The 18,383-nt window shown below is 43.5% G+C and overlaps 2 protein-coding genes across 10 annotated transcripts in view; one reads left to right on the top strand and one right to left on the bottom strand.

Annotated features, from left to right (window-relative positions):
* The window catches only part of cep89 (centrosomal protein 89), a 60,545-nt gene that overhangs the window by 12,541 nt on the left and 29,621 nt on the right, over positions 1-18,383 (bottom strand). For all 8 annotated transcript variants that reach the window (XM_035520885.1, XM_035520884.1, XM_035520883.1 and 5 more), the window contains one exon: positions 116-285. In XM_035520885.1, the coding sequence (XP_035376778.1) occupies positions 116-285 (170 nt within the window). The remainder of the gene's footprint in view (positions 1-115; positions 286-18,383) is intronic.
* zgc:165481 (uncharacterized protein LOC100073327 homolog) lies at positions 194-17,299 on the top strand. 2 transcript variants are annotated; one of them, XM_027008945.2, is made up of 3 exons: positions 194-487; positions 13,360-13,470; positions 15,777-17,299. In XM_027008945.2, the coding sequence occupies exon 3, from the start codon at positions 15,791-15,793 to the stop codon at positions 16,664-16,666; it is 876 nt and encodes a 291-aa protein (XP_026864746.2). In that variant the 5' UTR covers positions 194-487; positions 13,360-13,470; positions 15,777-15,790; the 3' UTR covers positions 16,667-17,299. The 2 variants fall into 2 exon arrangements, with proteins under 2 accessions (XP_026864746.2, XP_026864745.2); XM_027008944.2 differs by lacking the exon at positions 13,360-13,470.

The following is an 18,383-nucleotide window of genomic DNA, read 5'->3' on the forward strand; positions in this document are numbered from 1 at the left end:
GAGAGAGAGAGAGAGAGAGAGAGAGAGAGAGACAGAGAGACAGAGAGGGACAGGAGGAGAGAAAGGGAGGGAGGGAAAGAGTGTGAGGGAGAAAGAGAGAGGGAGGGAGCGTCACCTCTTCTGTTGCAGTGCTCCGTAGAGTTGCTCCTGCCGGTCACGGAGCTGCACCTGCAAGTGCTGGATCTCCTGCTGGAAAGTGGCAGCCCTACCGGTGAAGTCGTCCTCCTGTTCACGCAGACGCCGGCCCAGTGCACACACGCGCGCTGTCGCCTGCTGCTTGAACACCTGAAACACACACACGAGACACTCAGCGAGACATCAGCTCCGAGCTGCAGACAGACACACTCACAGAGGCAAATGGAAGAGTTGGCACCCTGTGCAACAGTGAGGTAAAGGGCAGAGTGGAGTATTTCCTAAACACACCCAGAGGACCACAAGACAGCACAAACCGCCTGCGAGGAGCCACACACCCTGCCCTCCCCACGGGGTAAGAGCTTATGGGCTTGGAGCCTAGGATTGCTTTTGTGTGCATGCGTAATTCCCGCATGCGTGTATATGTATATGCATGTGTGTATGTGTGTATACGCTTCTGTAGCTTTTGTGTCAAGTGGCTCAATGATACAGGTGTAGCAGCCATGGAACATGTAGGGAAGACTTTAAATATCGTATTAGAGTAGAAGGGAGGAAATCAATATGCTACAGTCAGACAACACATTAAAAAAGGGTTAAAAAGCAGAGTAGCACCTGCGTATAAACACACACACACACACACACACACACACACACACACACAGATCCAGTAAACAAACACACACACACACTGCAGATGTTGCTGTGCTATCTCTGCATAAATAGTAAGAGAGGCTAGCAAATAAAGCAGATGTCTAACTATCTGTTGCTTGCTTGCAACTGTATAATACCAGAAACTCTTTGAACATGTACTCATACTTACATGCGTGCACCCATATGTGCACACACACACAGGCATGCACTCACGCATTCACACACACACACACACCTGTGGGCACTACTGCACCATTCCACTAGGAGTAAGCAGCCTGTTGATTTTATTTTTGTGTTATCTTGTTTGCCCTGGTAAGAACACTGAGGAACACTAACACAACACAGCACGCACATTTCTATGCACCTTCATAAACTGATAGCCAAATCTGACAGAGAGAGATTGAGAGAGAGATGGAAAGGGAGAAATGGAGAGGGAAAGAGAGAGATGAGTGAAAGATGGGGGGGGGGGGGTGTTTCTCCTTGGTTACTGATGCTAAAGTGAATTAGGTCCTCCTTGGATATCCCCCGCAGGGAGCAATACATGCTATGAACTTTGCTATGGAAAACGATGAAAGTTTCCTGTGCTGCCTCACAGCGACATGCACGCACATATTCGATCAGATAACTGGCATTGTTAGCTTGTAAGGTTGGTAAGTTTGTAAGGCGTTTACGGTCTTTGTTTGTGTGCAGAGAACGAGAAAGAGAAGTGTGAGGGGGAAGGAGAAGCAGGGGAGACAGGAGTAAGATCCCTGTTTATATATTTGACAGCGAGAGTGAGTGTGTGTATATGACTGTGTTCAGTGTTGTTTTTAAAGCACAGCTATCTGTCAGCATATTGACGGGGCTGTGAAGGGAACAATACCCTGACATACTCTACAGCTTTGCTTATGCGCGCAGAGAGCCATTGCTCCCACAAGAAACCACTTTCTGCACAAAAAGCTCTCTCCCATTTTGTCTTCCTCCCTAGTTCTCACTTCTTATCCCTCTCTCTGTCCATCCCTTCCATTGCTGTTTGGTGCAGTACTACAGTGATCAGTAATGCTAAGGAGCATGAACACATATACAGGAAATCCTCTTTAAGTAGTAGACAAATCTAGCACACAGACGCACAGCATAGCTCTGCACTTGTAGTAAGACTTTCATCCAAGTTACCTGCAAAAGTGTAACAGCCTCACTATGAATGATTAAAACCCATTTTAAATGAAAATTATATGCTGGTATGCAAAGGAGTAAAGCCACATGAGAAGTCAGCAGAACCAGAACCCTTAATAAATGCAAGACTTCTGAGGGACAGGAGAAGATCTGATCTCATGAGTGTGTCTCCTCTGAGGAGGTTTCGGAGGAGACACTATGCCAGGGTCTACCAGAGAAGGCTTAATTGATTTTGGACTGTGTGTGTTTGTGTGTATCTTGACTGGTGATGTGACAGGTAGAAAAACTGAATCCTGCTGTCCCTCTCCAAGGTGTGCCTTGTCCATGCTGGGCCTGTGGGTACAGGCTGATGCACCAGTGCTTGCTTTATTTACATTTATGGCATTTAGCAGACACACTTTTCCAGAGCAACTTACAAATGTGCTTCAGCCATCTACTCAAAGTATCCTTAGCTAACACAAATAGGTTAGAATCTAAAAATACCCTTAACCATGACACTGCCAGAACCAGGTGTCAGTGCTGAAACTTATAGTATGAGATCCAATACAATACAATACAATGCTACAGAATACAGTATAACTCAGGAGCAATTACCGAACAAAGCATGTTAACTGCAAAAATCATCTGTTTGGTGAGCTGTGAATGACAAACCTTTTCAGAAAAAACACTGAGATCTCCATGCAACGTGCACACTCCCGAAAACACACAAATGCAAAACACAAAACAGGCCAAGGACAGGCAGCTCAGGCATGATGATTACCTACAGTCTGCGGTGGTGTGCCGTGCTCTTGCACACCCACCCAGTGCCCCAGCAGGGCTTCTTCCTCAGCACCCCACGGCAGTGCTGCTACACACCGACTCCTGTCAGCCTCCGAGATCTTCATTCTCTGATTTATCTTACAATTTCCATTCAAGATTTCATGGCCGAGTTTGGGGTCATTCGATGTTAGGTACAGGGATACTTTATTTTATTTATTTTTTAAATCTGGACGCATATAACAGTGCAGTGGACACATATAGGTGTAATATATACATAATATATGCTACATTTATTTATAGCATCACTTCATTCGAAACATTAGTTGCACTTCCATTGCTTCAAGTAAGATGCCGTGCTGTTCTATGTACAGTGGGCGTGGGGAGATTTAGTGCCAGGTCATTTCTAATTATTTGACACCTTAGTAGCAGTGACCCACAAACCCACAAACCAGTGCCTGAGTACTGCCAGATCAGCTTCTGCACGTCTATGTGGAGGACGATGAGGTGTGGTCCAGTCCAGCAGAAGGTGGAGGTCAGAGCTTCCACACACAAGGGCCATCTCATGAAAAGAATGGCGCACTCGCCCACTCAATCAGAAATGTTAAAGAAGAGAACGCAAGCAGAATGCTAGTGCTGTTGTACATTAGAGCAGAGACCTACAGCATGGTGGGAAAGCGTCTCAGACCAAGCAAGAAAACCACATTTACAGCCATTTATCAGGGAACTAAGTGTTTGTTTGTTTATTTAAGAGCCCCAAGACAAATGTTGCCAAGCCGCTTCTTTGATGGATTCTTGCTCTTCTCCCGGTCCATATAATGACATCCAGCTTCAGTTATGTTGAGATTACTCTGACACGCCTGATATGCTTTATGAGTTCCATCTGTTTTAGCTGCGTTTCAGCATGTTTTAAGTCATTATCATGCCGAAAGTATTTTTGTGAAAAATTGAGGAGAGTTTTGGGAAGCAAACCTGTTTGCTTAGTCACCTCACAGCATATTAACAGCTTGTTGGATAATCTTAGTGTTTCCACTTTATAGTGTACTGAAGTTTATTTTATGTTTTAGTGTTTGTTTATGTGTAGTGTTTTTACGTCCCAATAATCCCAATTTAAACCCAGATAAATAGTTTATGCTTAGCTTGGTTTTCTTGGGTGGCCTATGTTTTTTTTCCACAGTACTATATAACAAAAGTGGTGAGGGGGCATCTTAATGTCATGATTACAGACAAGAAATGAAGGACAAACACACAGTCATGGATATGACGTCAAAAGCCTCAGGAGAACTGGGGATTGTGGAGACACTTGGAATCATCAGTCCAACACTGAGAAAATTACGTTTCATGCAGGCATGACTTCAGGTCTTGTAAAGATGAGCCTGGCAATCACAGGCTGATACTGTTCTTATCTGCAATGACAAATGCCTCACTGCCAAGCTACAACTTGCTTGGAACCTGCCAATTATCCCACTGTTAGCTGGCTGGTGCAACGTACATGTTCATTATGTGGTGATTTTATATTTTCTGTATTTTCTGGAGACCAGTCTAGGTTTACCTGAACCAGCTGTAACTCATTTTGACTACCGATTTGTGATTGGGCAGCATGTCCATTATATGAACAAGGAAACAAAAGGATAATGCAAAAGCAGGAGTGAAATGCAGGAGGTAATCATCATCATCATCATCATCATCATCATAAACGGATAGACAGGCTTCAGTTCTGTGGCACTGACAGCTGTCTATCAGTTTTGGCCTAAGCATCACAGCATATTTCAAAAGAAATAAATGCATACATATGGCATAATATAAAGAAACATAAAAAAACCCAAAAACCTTTTAGATGTATGCTATTGCTTCACCATGACCCCTTTTCCACCTTACCCTCCGCCGTCTCGTTCAGGCCTCCTACCCCTTAGCCCCGGCCCATCCCACCCTCCAGCCCCGCCTGCATCCTAAACCCCTTGAATTGCTGTTGTGGTTGTTATTGCAAACAAAGCAGATATAAACCGAATGTCATGCCTCCAGTTGGTTAGTTATCTTGGAGACACCAATCCATCTCTGAGCTTTCTACTTCATGAACGTTATACCTTGCATGGCTGAGCGAACCCTTAAACATCATCAGAGCTATAATGATCATTTCAGCACTTTTGTTTGACAAATAACACATCACTCCTTACTCTCCCTAGCCGGACTGTGGTGACGCCACTAAAACACACTGGAAGCCTTGGAAACTGCCTGGCGATATATCTTATCTGAGCTTAAGTGAGTGACTGGATGAGTACGCAGTGATGAATTACCATACTCCTGTGTCTACTATTTGTGGTACAAAGCATTCCCACTCAAAGGCACAGAAAAACCAGTCCTACACAATGAAACCTAAAGCTCGAAAAAGCTAGAAATAGCTAGGAACTTCAAGGTGGCCCAAAGGCACCTTGAACCATGAAGAGAGTGGTTTGAAGTATGTACACTATTCGTAAAGAGAAGCATTACATAGATGAACATTGCCAACGTTAGACTATGTGCAGGTATGTTCCTGCCACGTGATCACATGTAGAGCCTGAAAGGTGAGATTAGCCAAATCCCAGTGTAAAATCACAAATGCAACTTGTGCACAAAGGCATCTCTAATCAGACATTCTAAGAGTGCTCACTGAGTTTCAAATTATGGAAAGTTGGCTCAGACTTGCATAAATCTTTGAATCATAATACTGTTTTTGTCTTTCTGTGTTGTTAACTCAAAATAAGAATCTCTCTGCTTCCCCCTACTCTCATCCTGTAACATCTGTAACATGCCCCTTTCACATACCAGGTCATCCATTGTCGTGCTTGTGCGCACAACAGATGTGCCAGTAAAAGCACTGTATTAGCTTGTATAATCCTAATTAATGTTTTAGATGCATTCCATGTCATTGATGCTATCCACTTAGAACCATAGGATTTGAAATATAGAAGTTATGAATCAAGTCAGTAACTGTAATGTGAAAAGTAATATTTAAAAGAATTAGATTATAGTCACAAAAAGTCAATTGCTAACAATAATGTTAATTTGTACTGTGTTACCCTTAACCCTGTTACTAGCTATTAAGATAATGGAGAAATTATTATAATGAACATCAATGTTCTCTTCTGGTCTTTTAAAGAAATACATGCCATTGTGTAGGGCTGTAATAAGTAACAAAATTCATGGCTCGATTTAATACGATGTGGTATCAATATGACGGTGTTGTGGTATTAATACAATGTTGTGGTATCAATACAATAGAGTTGTGGTATCATGATTCAATACATTTTTAATACAGAATACAAAAGTAAGGAGTATATGAGAATATATCTTACATTTTCAGTTTCAATGTTAAAAAGATCGAACATCATAAATGTGCAATACCCGAGACTTGTGAATGAAATAATGTCTTGCCTGAACAATTCAGGCGGTTTCTGTATCAAAGGCAGTGCTTCAAAATGTAACAAAGCAAGAAGAAAAAGAGACATTACAAATGAATGGAACAGAAATATAATGCATTGTTCCACCCTTACCAATACTGTTTTGCCAATAGAAACAGCACACACACAAACTTCAGAGAGTTAAGACCATTAGGCTACAAATGTGAAGTGTTAGTATTTGACCAGATTACCAGAGTGCAACAAAGTAGCTATGACTTTAATAGGGAAATCTAGTTATTTACTAGAGAAAAAAGGGTCAGAGTGAGAATATTTAAATATCTGGTCTTTTCTAAAATCATGGAATCTGATTTTTTCATTCCATTTGCTTCTCTGGTCTGAACTCATCTTTGTTTCATACTGGTTTAACTAATTAGAGATATCCCACAAGGTTATAAAAATCAGAAGTTCACACGAGCATAAAAGAGTTTTGGTAATCAAAAGGTACACCCACAACACACACACATGGAGAGAAAAAAAAAAAACCTTAGAGACAGTCCTACGTTGTAGATCTGTTGGCTTGTTCTCAGAACAATCAAGCAGAAATGAGGTTGACACATTCAAGCATCCTCAGCCATGCGAAATAGCAATTAACCTTAATAGCAGCACTTGCCATTCAGAAAATCACCGGTGTCAGAAGAAAACAAATTTCCAATTTTGACCACTTTTTGTTTATTTATTTATTGTTTACATAAATTGAAAGCGTACTCTCCTAATTATGTCTCGTGTATGTATTGACATTTCTGGGGAGAAACAAACAAACAAACATCCGTGCTGTTTCAATTACTGGCTCAAACAGAAGAGAGCTGACGCATTTCAGACGAAAAGAAACCCATGAATGAAGATGGATGACCACGAGAGCAAGGTTTAGGGAAGCCGTGCTTAAACGAGGAGATGTCTGCTAGATGCTGACATCTGCAACACGGACTGCAGTGTCCTCTACACAAAATGACCCAGGCCTCCTGGGTGGGGCCCATACGCAGCGTTCCATCTCTGCCACCCTTTGAAGCGCACGCGCACGCGCACACGCACACACACACACGCACGCACACCTCTGGATGGTATAATCTTACGCTATCTTATGTCATATTTAGACCTAAATGGATGATCAAAGAGAACTAGAGATACGGCAGGGAAAAGGGCAGGAGAGGAGAGGAGGAACTCCATTCCTTCTTCAGGACCCACATGTCTCGGTGCCAGTCCCAATATTAGCCTCACCTGCAGAAGAGTGGCACTCACGCACAAAACGCACACCTACCTCATGCTGAGTGCTATGAACAGCACCAGCAAAACCCCATCTCAGATGGACACCTCTATTAAAGTCAGCTAAGAAACCCAATACTGAGGCCACACCAACACGGCTAAATTGGAAAATGCTGTTTTACTGTTTTGGCTACACGAGCGTTTTCAGTCCATTTCCCAAATGTTCCCCGTCCACAATAAAACACAAAACCTATGGAAAAGGTGACTGGTGAGCACGCCCAAGTTAACCTATGACTCCCATGTCATCTCTGCCATGGTACTTTGTTTAAAGCTGGCAGTTGATTACGCTGATACCCACTGAACTGGGACAATGAACACAAAACCATTCATCTTGCACGCCAAAACATAGCCAGTGCATTATACAGAGCATGAAATGAAACATAGAATTTAAAAAAACATACTTCAATAAACAGCATGACAAGAGGTTCCGCTATTTTTGAACTGTGGAGGTCGCATAAGGAAAACAATTTTAGTGTAGATGAATGTGCGAAACTTATGAACAGATGCGTTTTCCAGTTTCCCCGTGTTAGTGTGGACCAGGCCTGAAGGCACTCATGCAAATCAAGAGCAATATAATCAAGATCTGACTCTCTATCTCACATAAGCATGAAGAAACAGTGCTCAGTGGACAAGACTGTAGTCCAGCTCAGGACAACAGCTGTCTCAGACAGCAAGGTGCATTCAACACACGAGATTACATCTGCGTTAAACACGCAAGTCAGCCAACATCCTCCTTTCTCATTCAAACTCTCTCTCTCACCTCTGAAACAAATGACATTCTAAAAGGTTGGAAATAATGACAGTTCTCATCAAGGCCTCACCATTCTGTGGGAATCCAATTATTTGAACTTGCAGGGGAGATTAGCGGTTGTGAGCAAATAGCAGCCATCACCACCCTCTTTCCTTCCCTTGTGAGCATGATTATCAAAGAAAACCCTCCTACAAGGAAGTAGGGAGGGGACAGCAACCATGGCAACAATGGAAGCTTACACAATGATTATGCCTTAGCTCATTCAAACAGAGCAAGAGCTGGAACAGCATCCTGGGGAAAGGACTTTGCCTTAATGAGTGAGTACCCATGTTCACAGCTGGCTTCCCAAATTGCACAAAGGAAACAGGAATGCATAACAATCCTAATATCTACAAAGGGCTGTACAGTACAGTATTTTATTGTAATTGTGATGAACCTTGTGAACTGATATGGCTAAAGAATGAACTGCATTATTTTATAAAAAAAATTATATTTAGATTGTCCTCATTGATCAGAAAAAAAAAATCAGATGGCAACACCTTGGAAAAAGAAAAAGAAAAAAAAAAAGACGAATCATCATGCTCATTTGCATAAATTTGCCCACTACAATATCAGTTTTTGGAAATGTCAATACTACAATAATGATCAACAAACTATAATTTGCTTTCCTAATCTGTATACAGCATTATACATAGATGAACTTATATGCTCACAGCATGCCTTCACAGAATTCACAGAATCTGTCCTATATGCAGGCTTTAAAGGTAAATGGGACATAACTGCGCAAAACATTCACCTGCTAAAAGCTAAATTAATTAAGTGTGAATGTTACTAGTGCCCACTGCTCACTGGCAGAGTTCATCTGAAGTGGCCATTTGGCTATAGATGATGGCAGGACTGTCCTCAGGACAGTATGTGCTCTGGGAACTCTAAAAGGATACCTGCAGCTGCTTTGAAAGCAAGATGCTGGGACAACCACTGAGCTGTACGCTGCCTTCAGCTCTCAGTGTGCTTCTCTAACAGCTTCTGCATCTTCTGTTCATATAACAGCTCATCTTAAATGAGCTTCCTCACTTATCTCGACACTCTTCACACTTGAGCTAAAGGTTCACTACCTTTTCCTCTCTTATCCATTCTCCCTTGAGTAAGAAAAAAACATAAATTTCAACTTCAGAAATTCATGTGAGGCCATGAAAAGCAAAGGCACTTGAAAGTGATATAGGGTCACTGCATCAATGAGGGAGAAAGATGGGATGAGGTTTTCAGGTTTCTCCATTTTCAAGACAGAGAACAAGACCCATGGTTGTACAATGTGCATTATCAAGAGCTAGGAGTCACTGTGGACAGTCTGTCACTTCTATAGCACATGGTCGCTTGAAAAGACATTGAAGAGCTCAGCTTTCCAGAACAGAAATGGAGTGATGGATGAATGGAAGATGTGTCTACTCTGTATAAACCATGTTTACTAGTTTCCGAACTGACTGAAACATTCCCTCATCAGCTCAACTATGGGGCCCATTGACTGGGTGTATTCATGGATCTGTGTCTCACCCTGGACGTTAACATCCATCTCTACGGCCCGCTTCTGTCGTTTATCCACCACTACTACGTCTGGTAGGTTAGCCATTAGGATCTTGTCTGTCTGTATCTGGAATTCCCAGAGGATCTTAGCATGGTAATTTTCCACCTCCTTTGGGGGTGTATTCCACTTTGACCTTGGAATTTTCAGCCCATACTCAGCACAGATGTTTCTGTATTCTATGCCAGCCACCAGGTTATGACATTCAATGTACGCTCTGCCTGCCACCATCTTGCATCCCACTGTTATGTGCTGGATTGTCTCAGGGGCATCTTTGCACAACCTGCATCTGAGGTCCTGCCTGGTGTAGTAGATCCCAGCCTCTATTTATCTTGTATTCAGAACTTGTTCCTGTGATACCACGATTAATGCCTCTGTGCTGTCTTTCAATCCAGCCCTTTTCAACCATTGGTAGGATTTCTCCATATCAGTCTCTTCCACTATTTGCTGGTGGTACATATTGTGCAGAGGTTCATCCTCCCATGATGGTTCCTGTTCCTCCTCATTTCCATCCTCCTCGGGTTTGTGCCGTCTGAGGTACTCGCTAAGCACTTCATCACTTGGGGCAATCGACCTGCTGTACTCCTGGAGGTTGGTGATTTCATCCTGGATAGTGCCTCTGATGCTCACACCCCTCCTTCCGCTTAGTGTACAGACTCACAGTGCTGGATTTAGGATGAAACCCTCAGCAAATTGTGAGGAGTTTCCTTGTCTTGATATCAGTGGCTTCCATCTCCTCTTTAGGCCAGCTTATTATGCCAACAAGGTATCTGATGACTGGCAGAGCATAGGTGTTGATAGCCTGGATCTTGTTTCGCTGTAGCTGCTTGATTTGGATGTAGCTGCTTTTCTTGTGGCCTCTTCACGATTCCCTTTGGCCTGTGGGATTCTAAGGTACTTGTAGCTGCCCACAAGATCTGTTATATTACCTTCTGGTAGTGCGAGCCCCTCTTCTTGCTACTTTCCTTCTTCTCGTAATCATGCAACCACACTTATCCAGTTTGAATGACCTTCCAATGTCAGTGTATATCCTGGTGAGATCGATCAGTGAGTCATTGTCTTGTTCACTTCTGGCATACATGATGTCATCCATGTACAGGAGGTGGCTGATGGCTGCTTCATTCCATAGTTAGCATCTGTATCCACTCTTAGTGATGATCTCAGGCCTCTGCAGAATAGCAGTGGGGACAGGGCATCTACTTGGTAAATCCCTTACTTGACTCATGCTATGGGCTTGAAGTTGGCCTCTAGGGTCATCTTTCACGGTCCCACAGAGTTCATGAAGAAGGTTCTTAGAGGCCTGTTGAGGCCTCAAGCTTTCCAGGATCCAAATGTGGGGCACTGAATTGTAGGCTTTCTTCAAGTTCAAGTTTGGTTTATTTGTCACATACATAGTCATACACAGTATAACTCGCAGTGAAATGGTTGTATGTCAGTTTCTTGTAAGTCAATCCAGGTGGTACACAGGTTGGTCTGTCTGGTCTTACAATCTCTAGTGTTTCTCCACCAGTAGCTGGTGCCTGGCTCCTCTGCTGTTCTTGCCAAAGCTTTTCTGGGCCCTGCTCATGTATTGAGCAATATGCTTACTCATCTTAGCCACAATTATTCATGACAGGAGCTTCAATGTTGTGCAGAGGCAGATTATCGGCCAGTAGTTGAAGGGATACACTCCTTGATGTCTTCTGGATCAGGGCTGGCCTTCAGTTAACCATTCAGTGTAGGTTCCATCCATTAGCAGCTGGTTCATTTCTGCTGCCAGGCACTCGTGGAGTGCAGTCAGCTTCTTCTGCCAGTAAGAATGGACCATATCAGGGCCTGGGAATCCAAAGTTCTTCATACTTGAGAGCCTTTCGTGGATGTCTACTAGCATGATGGTTACTGGATCCTGTTCAGGGAGATTTCTTTGGTGAGCTCTCAGGTTCTTTAAGCACTGAGCACTGTTGTGTGATGCCTCCTCTCGTATGCCTTTCCAGTTAATTATTGGAAATAAACTGACATGGATTTCTGAGGTCAAAAAGGCATACACTTTGAGGAAGTCAGTCACTGAACGGTGGGAGCTTTACACTCATAATTCATACAAGCATTTCCAGCAGCTTGCTTACATCGTTACCATTGAAATATACCCACTTATAAAGAAATTAAGCCTTGAGATTCCATGCGAGCCAGCCATTAATGACCAGCTGAAGCGTCGGCCAAGAGGTCACAGCTTGGTGGGGGAGTCGCTGGATGGAGGCTTCACTCAATTGGAATTGAGATCCAAGACTGCAGGACTTGGAGAACGGCCTTGTTTAGAGCTGGATATCACAGCAGAAAGTTTTGGAACTCAGGCTTAAGGAATCAGGCCGTGAATCCTGAAATATTTATTTAGTCACCTGCCAGCTAGTCACCAGCTCTCTGCACATGACCTATAATAGAGAATTCATAATAGTCATCCATACACTTATGAATGAACAGCTCTTTATATAGTTTACACCTCTCATTTTAATGATTAAAATAGGCTAGTTCTTTCTGCTGTATTGTAAATACAATCATGCACTGGAACTAACCATTCCCACGCTAACAAGAAAGAGACACTTGAGGTAGCTTAAGAGCAAAGTGACGAGACTCATTTCAGTTTAATGAACAGTGTGATTGAGAACACTTCTAATACACATCAAGATAAACACGCACACACGCACACGCACACACGCGCGCGCACACACACACACACACACACACACACACACAGCAAAGTATGATTCTGCCATATTACTGCAGTATTTGCACATGACCGGTGCCTTAGGCTTTAGGAATAAATCTATTACACAGTGAGAAGGCATAGTATCTGAAGTGGCTTCATTTAGAAACATTTGCTTGGTCATCAGTAGCAAGTTCTAGACAAAGGTTAGTACGCAACTATCGAGTGCCTACACTAGCATTAGAGCTGTGTGTTGATCAACACTTTCATTCCATTTAAATACTTCCTCATGCACTTAAGGTGATTTTGGCAAAAATGTCACCTTCTCGATTAGACAAATTATTAGCAAGACAGAGGTAACAAACCAGACCTTTGAATAGTTCTGAGGGAACAAAGTTGCCAATTTTTGAAATGACTACATTAGAAAGCCTGAACACAAAAGGAAATTCTACAGAATGTTGTATCACAAGTCATTCAATGTCAGATATTATACTTTTCATGTTAAATACTGCATATTATATTCTTCATAAATAATGTTTAAGCCTCACTTCTTTCAATAAAGTAACACTGGAGGACAGTTGGGTTAAACACAATGTAAAAGTGATCTTGGTCCCTGTCAGTGTCTGCAAGTGAGCCTACTCCCTCTCTTGCTTTGTTTGACCTGAATCTCGAACTCTCTGACTGCAACAATCCTATCATTAAAGACTCCACTGACGGCGAAGGCCAGAGAAGTATCCAGACCTCCTGTAACGTCTGTTAGAGAATGCTTACTTCCTGGGTTAGCCTCATCAAACTTGTCAGGTTGAAAATGGATCCCACATGCGGTTTCATTTCAGGGCCAGAAATGGAGTGCTCAGGTTTGAACACCTACGGCACTCCAGAAAATCCTCGCCGTGTCAGTAATTTAATTCGCTTCTCTTCTGCTTCACTTCATCCTGCTCGGTCTCGTTCACGTCTGAATCAGGGCTCCATCACTAAAGCGGGCCAGCCCGGAGCTGATGAAGACAGTTCCGCTGTCTCGACGTACCACACTGGCTCTGATGGTGGCAGAAAGGGACCCGTCAGTGAGACTGAGGCATGGACTTGATTATTTCTTCTCTTTCTGTCTTTTTTGCAGTGCTTGGCAGACAAATCATGTCACATATGAGGGTTTGTTTGTTTTTTTTGCATTGAGTGAACTTTTTATTTGTAGAGATTAACTTTTCAGTACATCTCTACCAAAAAAAACAAAACAAAACAAAAAAACAAGTACCTTCCTAATTGCCTCTTAAATTCTAATCTGCAGGTTGTTTCCCAGTCGCTCTTGGCTGCCTATGCTCACTATGCCATTAGGCAGACCACAAGGGAAAGAGACAGAAGATTTAACTCATGAGTCAGTTGTCTTCGTCCATTCTGAGAAAACACTGCATTACACAAGCGCAAACCACAATTGCTATTTGGGCGTTCAATTTGGACACTATAAGTGAGGCGAGACACCCTGCCAAAACCAAATCCACAGGTGTTAGGTGTTACAGCTATAGAAGTCACCACCGCATTCTGGCATCTCCCACCAAGCTGCAACTAAGCCCAGTGTCATTATGAGAATGACAGGAGATACAGGTGTTCCACCATCTGTCATAACCTCTTAATCACAGGCTTAGAAACCAAATATTTATACACAAACAGCTCTTAATTACTTCTTAGTTCCATGTAATCACTAGGACAAATAGAAATATAATGTAGTCTGAGCTGTGCACAGAACAAAAGCTATGTAGATCTCATTTATATGTGGTGTCATCTAATTGTAACTGTAGCATTGCTTCCTAATGACAAGTGACAAATGACAAGATACACAGGTGGGGGGGAAACAGACAGGCAGAGAGAAAGGGAGATTAAAAAGAAAGATGGAGAGAAAAAAAACGTACATAATTGTGTGTTTGTGTGTGTGTGTGTGTGTGTGTGTGTTTATACACACACATGTTCATGCTTGTGCTGAAAGAACAGCACTTCACCTGTCAGCATGCACATCCTGCAGAATGTTGTCGAGGGGAGCACAGCAGTGATTAACACAGCTTAAAGGTTAATGCACTGCCATTGGGTTTCACTTACATCATTCATTATTACAGCATTAATCACACCATTTCTTTACATTCATCTGCTCCCTGCAGAGCTCCAGTGGGAGGCGCACTTCAATATAAATTTGTCTGACAAGTGTTTAGGCAAGCTAAAGCCACCATGGAATTTGCACAGTTTATTTTCCTAGCACTAACAGTTTTTCTTTTCTTTTTCCCCCCATGGCACAGCTATGTCTTCTTTTAAAACACTGCACCGTACACTACCAGAGTTCTGACAAAGCCACGCACAGAGAGGGATCCCCCAACGAACACTACAGCTCTACCAAAGTCTGACTCAGGCGAGAGGTAGAGGCAGCCGTGTCTCAGTCAGAGACAGGGCCGATCATCACCGGGCAGCACAGGGTGCCTCAGCGAGCTGGCAGCCAGTTAGAAATTGCTGTATTATTCTGCTCAGCAAACCTAAACAAACTGCTGTTACTAATGCCATTCCACAGCCATGCTCTGGTTGTTATTAATGGAGGAGCGTGGGTGGTGTGGAGCTGGAACAGGGCTGCCATTTGCCCAGAGGCTGTTTGAGTTTGATTTCCCTCACAGTCGTATTGTTCCTGCAGTACAGCTATCCCCATCCCCATCCTCCCAGACACAAGGAAAACAAAGAAGGGTCATTTTAAATAACAATGTAGCAAAATCCAAACCCAAATCTAGTTTCTGCTTCAAGTTCTTTTCAGAAATGATTAAAACGTGGAGAAAAATCACTGAATGAAAGAATGCTTGTTTGGTTCAATATTGTTCTTAAGTCTTTAATGAAAAGAATGAAAGAGAAATAAGTATGGAAATCACTGAATCATTGTTGCTATGACAATGTCCTGTAACCCCAATAAAAAGAACAGGAGACACAACAGTTGCCATAATTAATTGTGACACTTCTGGTCTTTTGCAGCATGTAGGAGACAGCCTACCCACATTTAGGCTTGATCACTATTAAGGGTCTCTACATTTCAAATCCACTACAGCAAAGATTTGCTTTTCTACTTTTAACCTTGAGTTAAGTATGGCTAGACAGTCTCCTGTCTCTAAGATCTTTAAAAGAAACATCAACACCACCAACAACTGCAGTCTAGTTATTAAGATAGAAAATCTAGCACTCCCACCCCACTTTTTCTCCGTTTTCCCCAAAAACCTTTGAGGTGATAGGTCTCAGCCTTCATTATTTGGCAATTCAAAGTGCTTCATTCAAAGTGTTGTGACCATTTGATAAACTATGACTGTTTTCTTTGAGAGAGCTCTCCCCTAACGCACTTTTTTTTTTCTTTTTTTTTTTTTGCAGAGTATGAGACCAAAATGAGCTGTGTCCAGGCTGAACCAGAGGAGAGGCCTGTTAATGCCAACACCAGCCCCAATGACCACACTACCCCCAGCGCAAATGCCATTCCCAATGCTAACATTAACTCTAGTCCTGAGTGTAGCCCTTACCCCAATGTGAACGCTAATGTCAACACCGTCACCAACGCTAGTGATGAGTTGGAGTGCAAAATCTGTTACCAGCGCTACAACACGCACAACCGCAGGCCCAAGATCCTGGACTGCCTGCACCGAGTGTGCGCCCGCTGCCTCAATAAGATCCTGGACATGGGTGACGGCACCGGCTGCATCTGCTGTCCTTTCTGTCGCCATGAGACGCGCGTCAGTGAGTACGAGGTGGCCGGTCTCCCGGACGACTCCAACATCATGTCGTGCCTGGCGGTACGCGACAAATCCTGGAGCTCGGACCACGGCAAGGAGGTGCTGCTGACGCCCAAGAGCCTGTCCTCCAGCGACAGCCCATCCCACGACTCCTCCAACTGCTTGGTGATCACCATCATGGAAGTGCAGAGGGAGGCACGTCGTTCGCCCAGTCGCCGAGACAGCTCCGACTACTATGGCGAGCAGAGCCTGGACTCCGCGTCAGAGGGGTCGCACGGCGGCAGCGGTGGGGCTGGCGCTGACCAGGACACGCTTTCCAAGCTCTGCAACCACGTGCCCCGCGTCCTTGTGTGGCTGCTGGGCTTCTTCTACTTCGGCTCGCTGCCACTGGGCATCTACCTGCTAGTGATCCAGAGGGTGGCACTGGGCATCGTGTGCGTCAGCCTCGTGCCCTCCAGCCTCACCGTCTGCCTCGTGTACGGCTTCTGCCAGTGCCTGTGCCAGGGCATGTGCGACTGCTCCGGACGAAGTTGACCAGGCAGAGCACAGCGAGGAACGCGCGGGCACGAGAGAGGAGCTGGGAGCCACACGACCGATAACTGATGACAGACAGACATCTTTTCAAACACGTGGACGGCTAATATGTTACATTTTCTCCCCTCTCAACAAAACATAACGTTAGGACATGTAGCAGCAGCTGGGTGACACGGCAGCCTAGTGCGGAAAGACCAGTTAGTAGCAGACTAAAGCCTCAAAACACAGCAAACAACCTCTAACATTCCACAGGTGTCAGCTGGTATCTAGCAGTACTGGGATGCCTGGAACAAAGATACAGTCAGGAGCTAAGCTCCAAAGCAAACAGGCATCACTGAAACAGAACAGATGGGGTTTTTTTCGGTTTGAATTCAGGTTGGCTGTGTGGGAGAAGCATATGTAGCCATAAACATCTAATGAGCCATGTGGATCAAGGTCATACTGTGGTCATTTCTGCTCTTGGGTTCTTCATTCAGTTGTCTTATCCTAAAATGTTGGGCCTCATTGATCAGTGTGACAGTAGCATCCTCACAAGGAGGAAGTGATTAGTCTTTACTAGCACATACTGAGGGGCAGACAATCACCCATGTGGAAAAAGAGAACTACTACAATAAAGTGGATATTTGCTGTAAACGTCTATGGGTTTTTTTTGTCAAGTTATAATCCAGGTTATAATCCAAGTATAATCCAGGCTAAATGCACAGACACTTCAGCATACTGCCTCCTGAGTCCTTCAAAGCTTAGGTTCATGGTTGTCATAGGGCTGGTGTAGTTATCTCCTCTCTAAGCCTGAAGAATCCAATTGGAACATGCAAAACAAAATGATGCGCTGACATTTGAGAGGAATTCAATACTATATTTGTTCCTTTTTTTTTTACTTTATCTTCTCCATCTCTCCAGTGCTTTCTTTCTTTTTCTTCCATGCTGACAGCGCAATGAATCGAAATGACGTGAAATTAAATGCTGTTCCAGCTATCATAGCTGACAACATGAGCATGCCTGAGGAATTCCCAGTGGAATAACTAAGGCGCGCACAGAAGGCAGCATGTGAAGAGGAGCGGGAAGCTCTCCGATGATGAGAAGGGGATGGGGCAGAGGAGGGGGGTGATCTGGAGAAATGCTGGAGAGAAGTTTCAGCTCTTAAAAGTACTGAAGACAAAAGAATAATAGACTCACTGTCTCTTCCTACATGAAAGAGATGGGGGGGGGGGGGGGGGTCATCTGTCTGGACCATTTCACAAAAACAGAAAAATATGAAGAGGAAGATTTAAAAACAATAAATCAGATTCTTGTTGTTCTGTTTGCCCATTTGTTCACAGACCCGTGTGTGTGTTCAGAACCTCCCGCAGAACCCTTTGTGCCTGTCGTGTAGCATATATGTTAACACCACACCTCACAACTGTTGTAGGTCCATTTTATGTAGTCTTGGCATTGTTGCAGAAACCAAGTGACGTGCGATGTCAGCTGGTTAACAAAGAGCTGTCAGTATTTTAAAATGCACATTTTGAATTTAATGAGAGTGAATGCAACATTAACTTGTCATTATTGGCATATTTTGGTATGTGACTGATTCCTGAGGGTAATTAAACCTCCACTTAAGTTGCCACTCTTCAGTAACACAAAACATAATGCAATAGGAAGAACAGCACCACTGAACTCCAGAACACAAACAGCTGATTTGGAGTTTATCTGCACGAGGGTGGCCAAAGCCCAAAGT

This window comes from Electrophorus electricus, chromosome 21 (genome assembly GCF_013358815.1).
Source record: "Electrophorus electricus isolate fEleEle1 chromosome 21, fEleEle1.pri, whole genome shotgun sequence".
Classification (NCBI taxonomy): Eukaryota; Metazoa; Chordata; class Actinopteri; order Gymnotiformes; family Gymnotidae; genus Electrophorus; species Electrophorus electricus.

Coding starts and splice junctions, on each gene's coding strand:
- zgc:165481 (XM_027008945.2), top strand. CDS start 15,791: ATGAGCTGTGTCCAGGCTGAACCAGAGGAGAGGCCTGTTAATGCCAAC.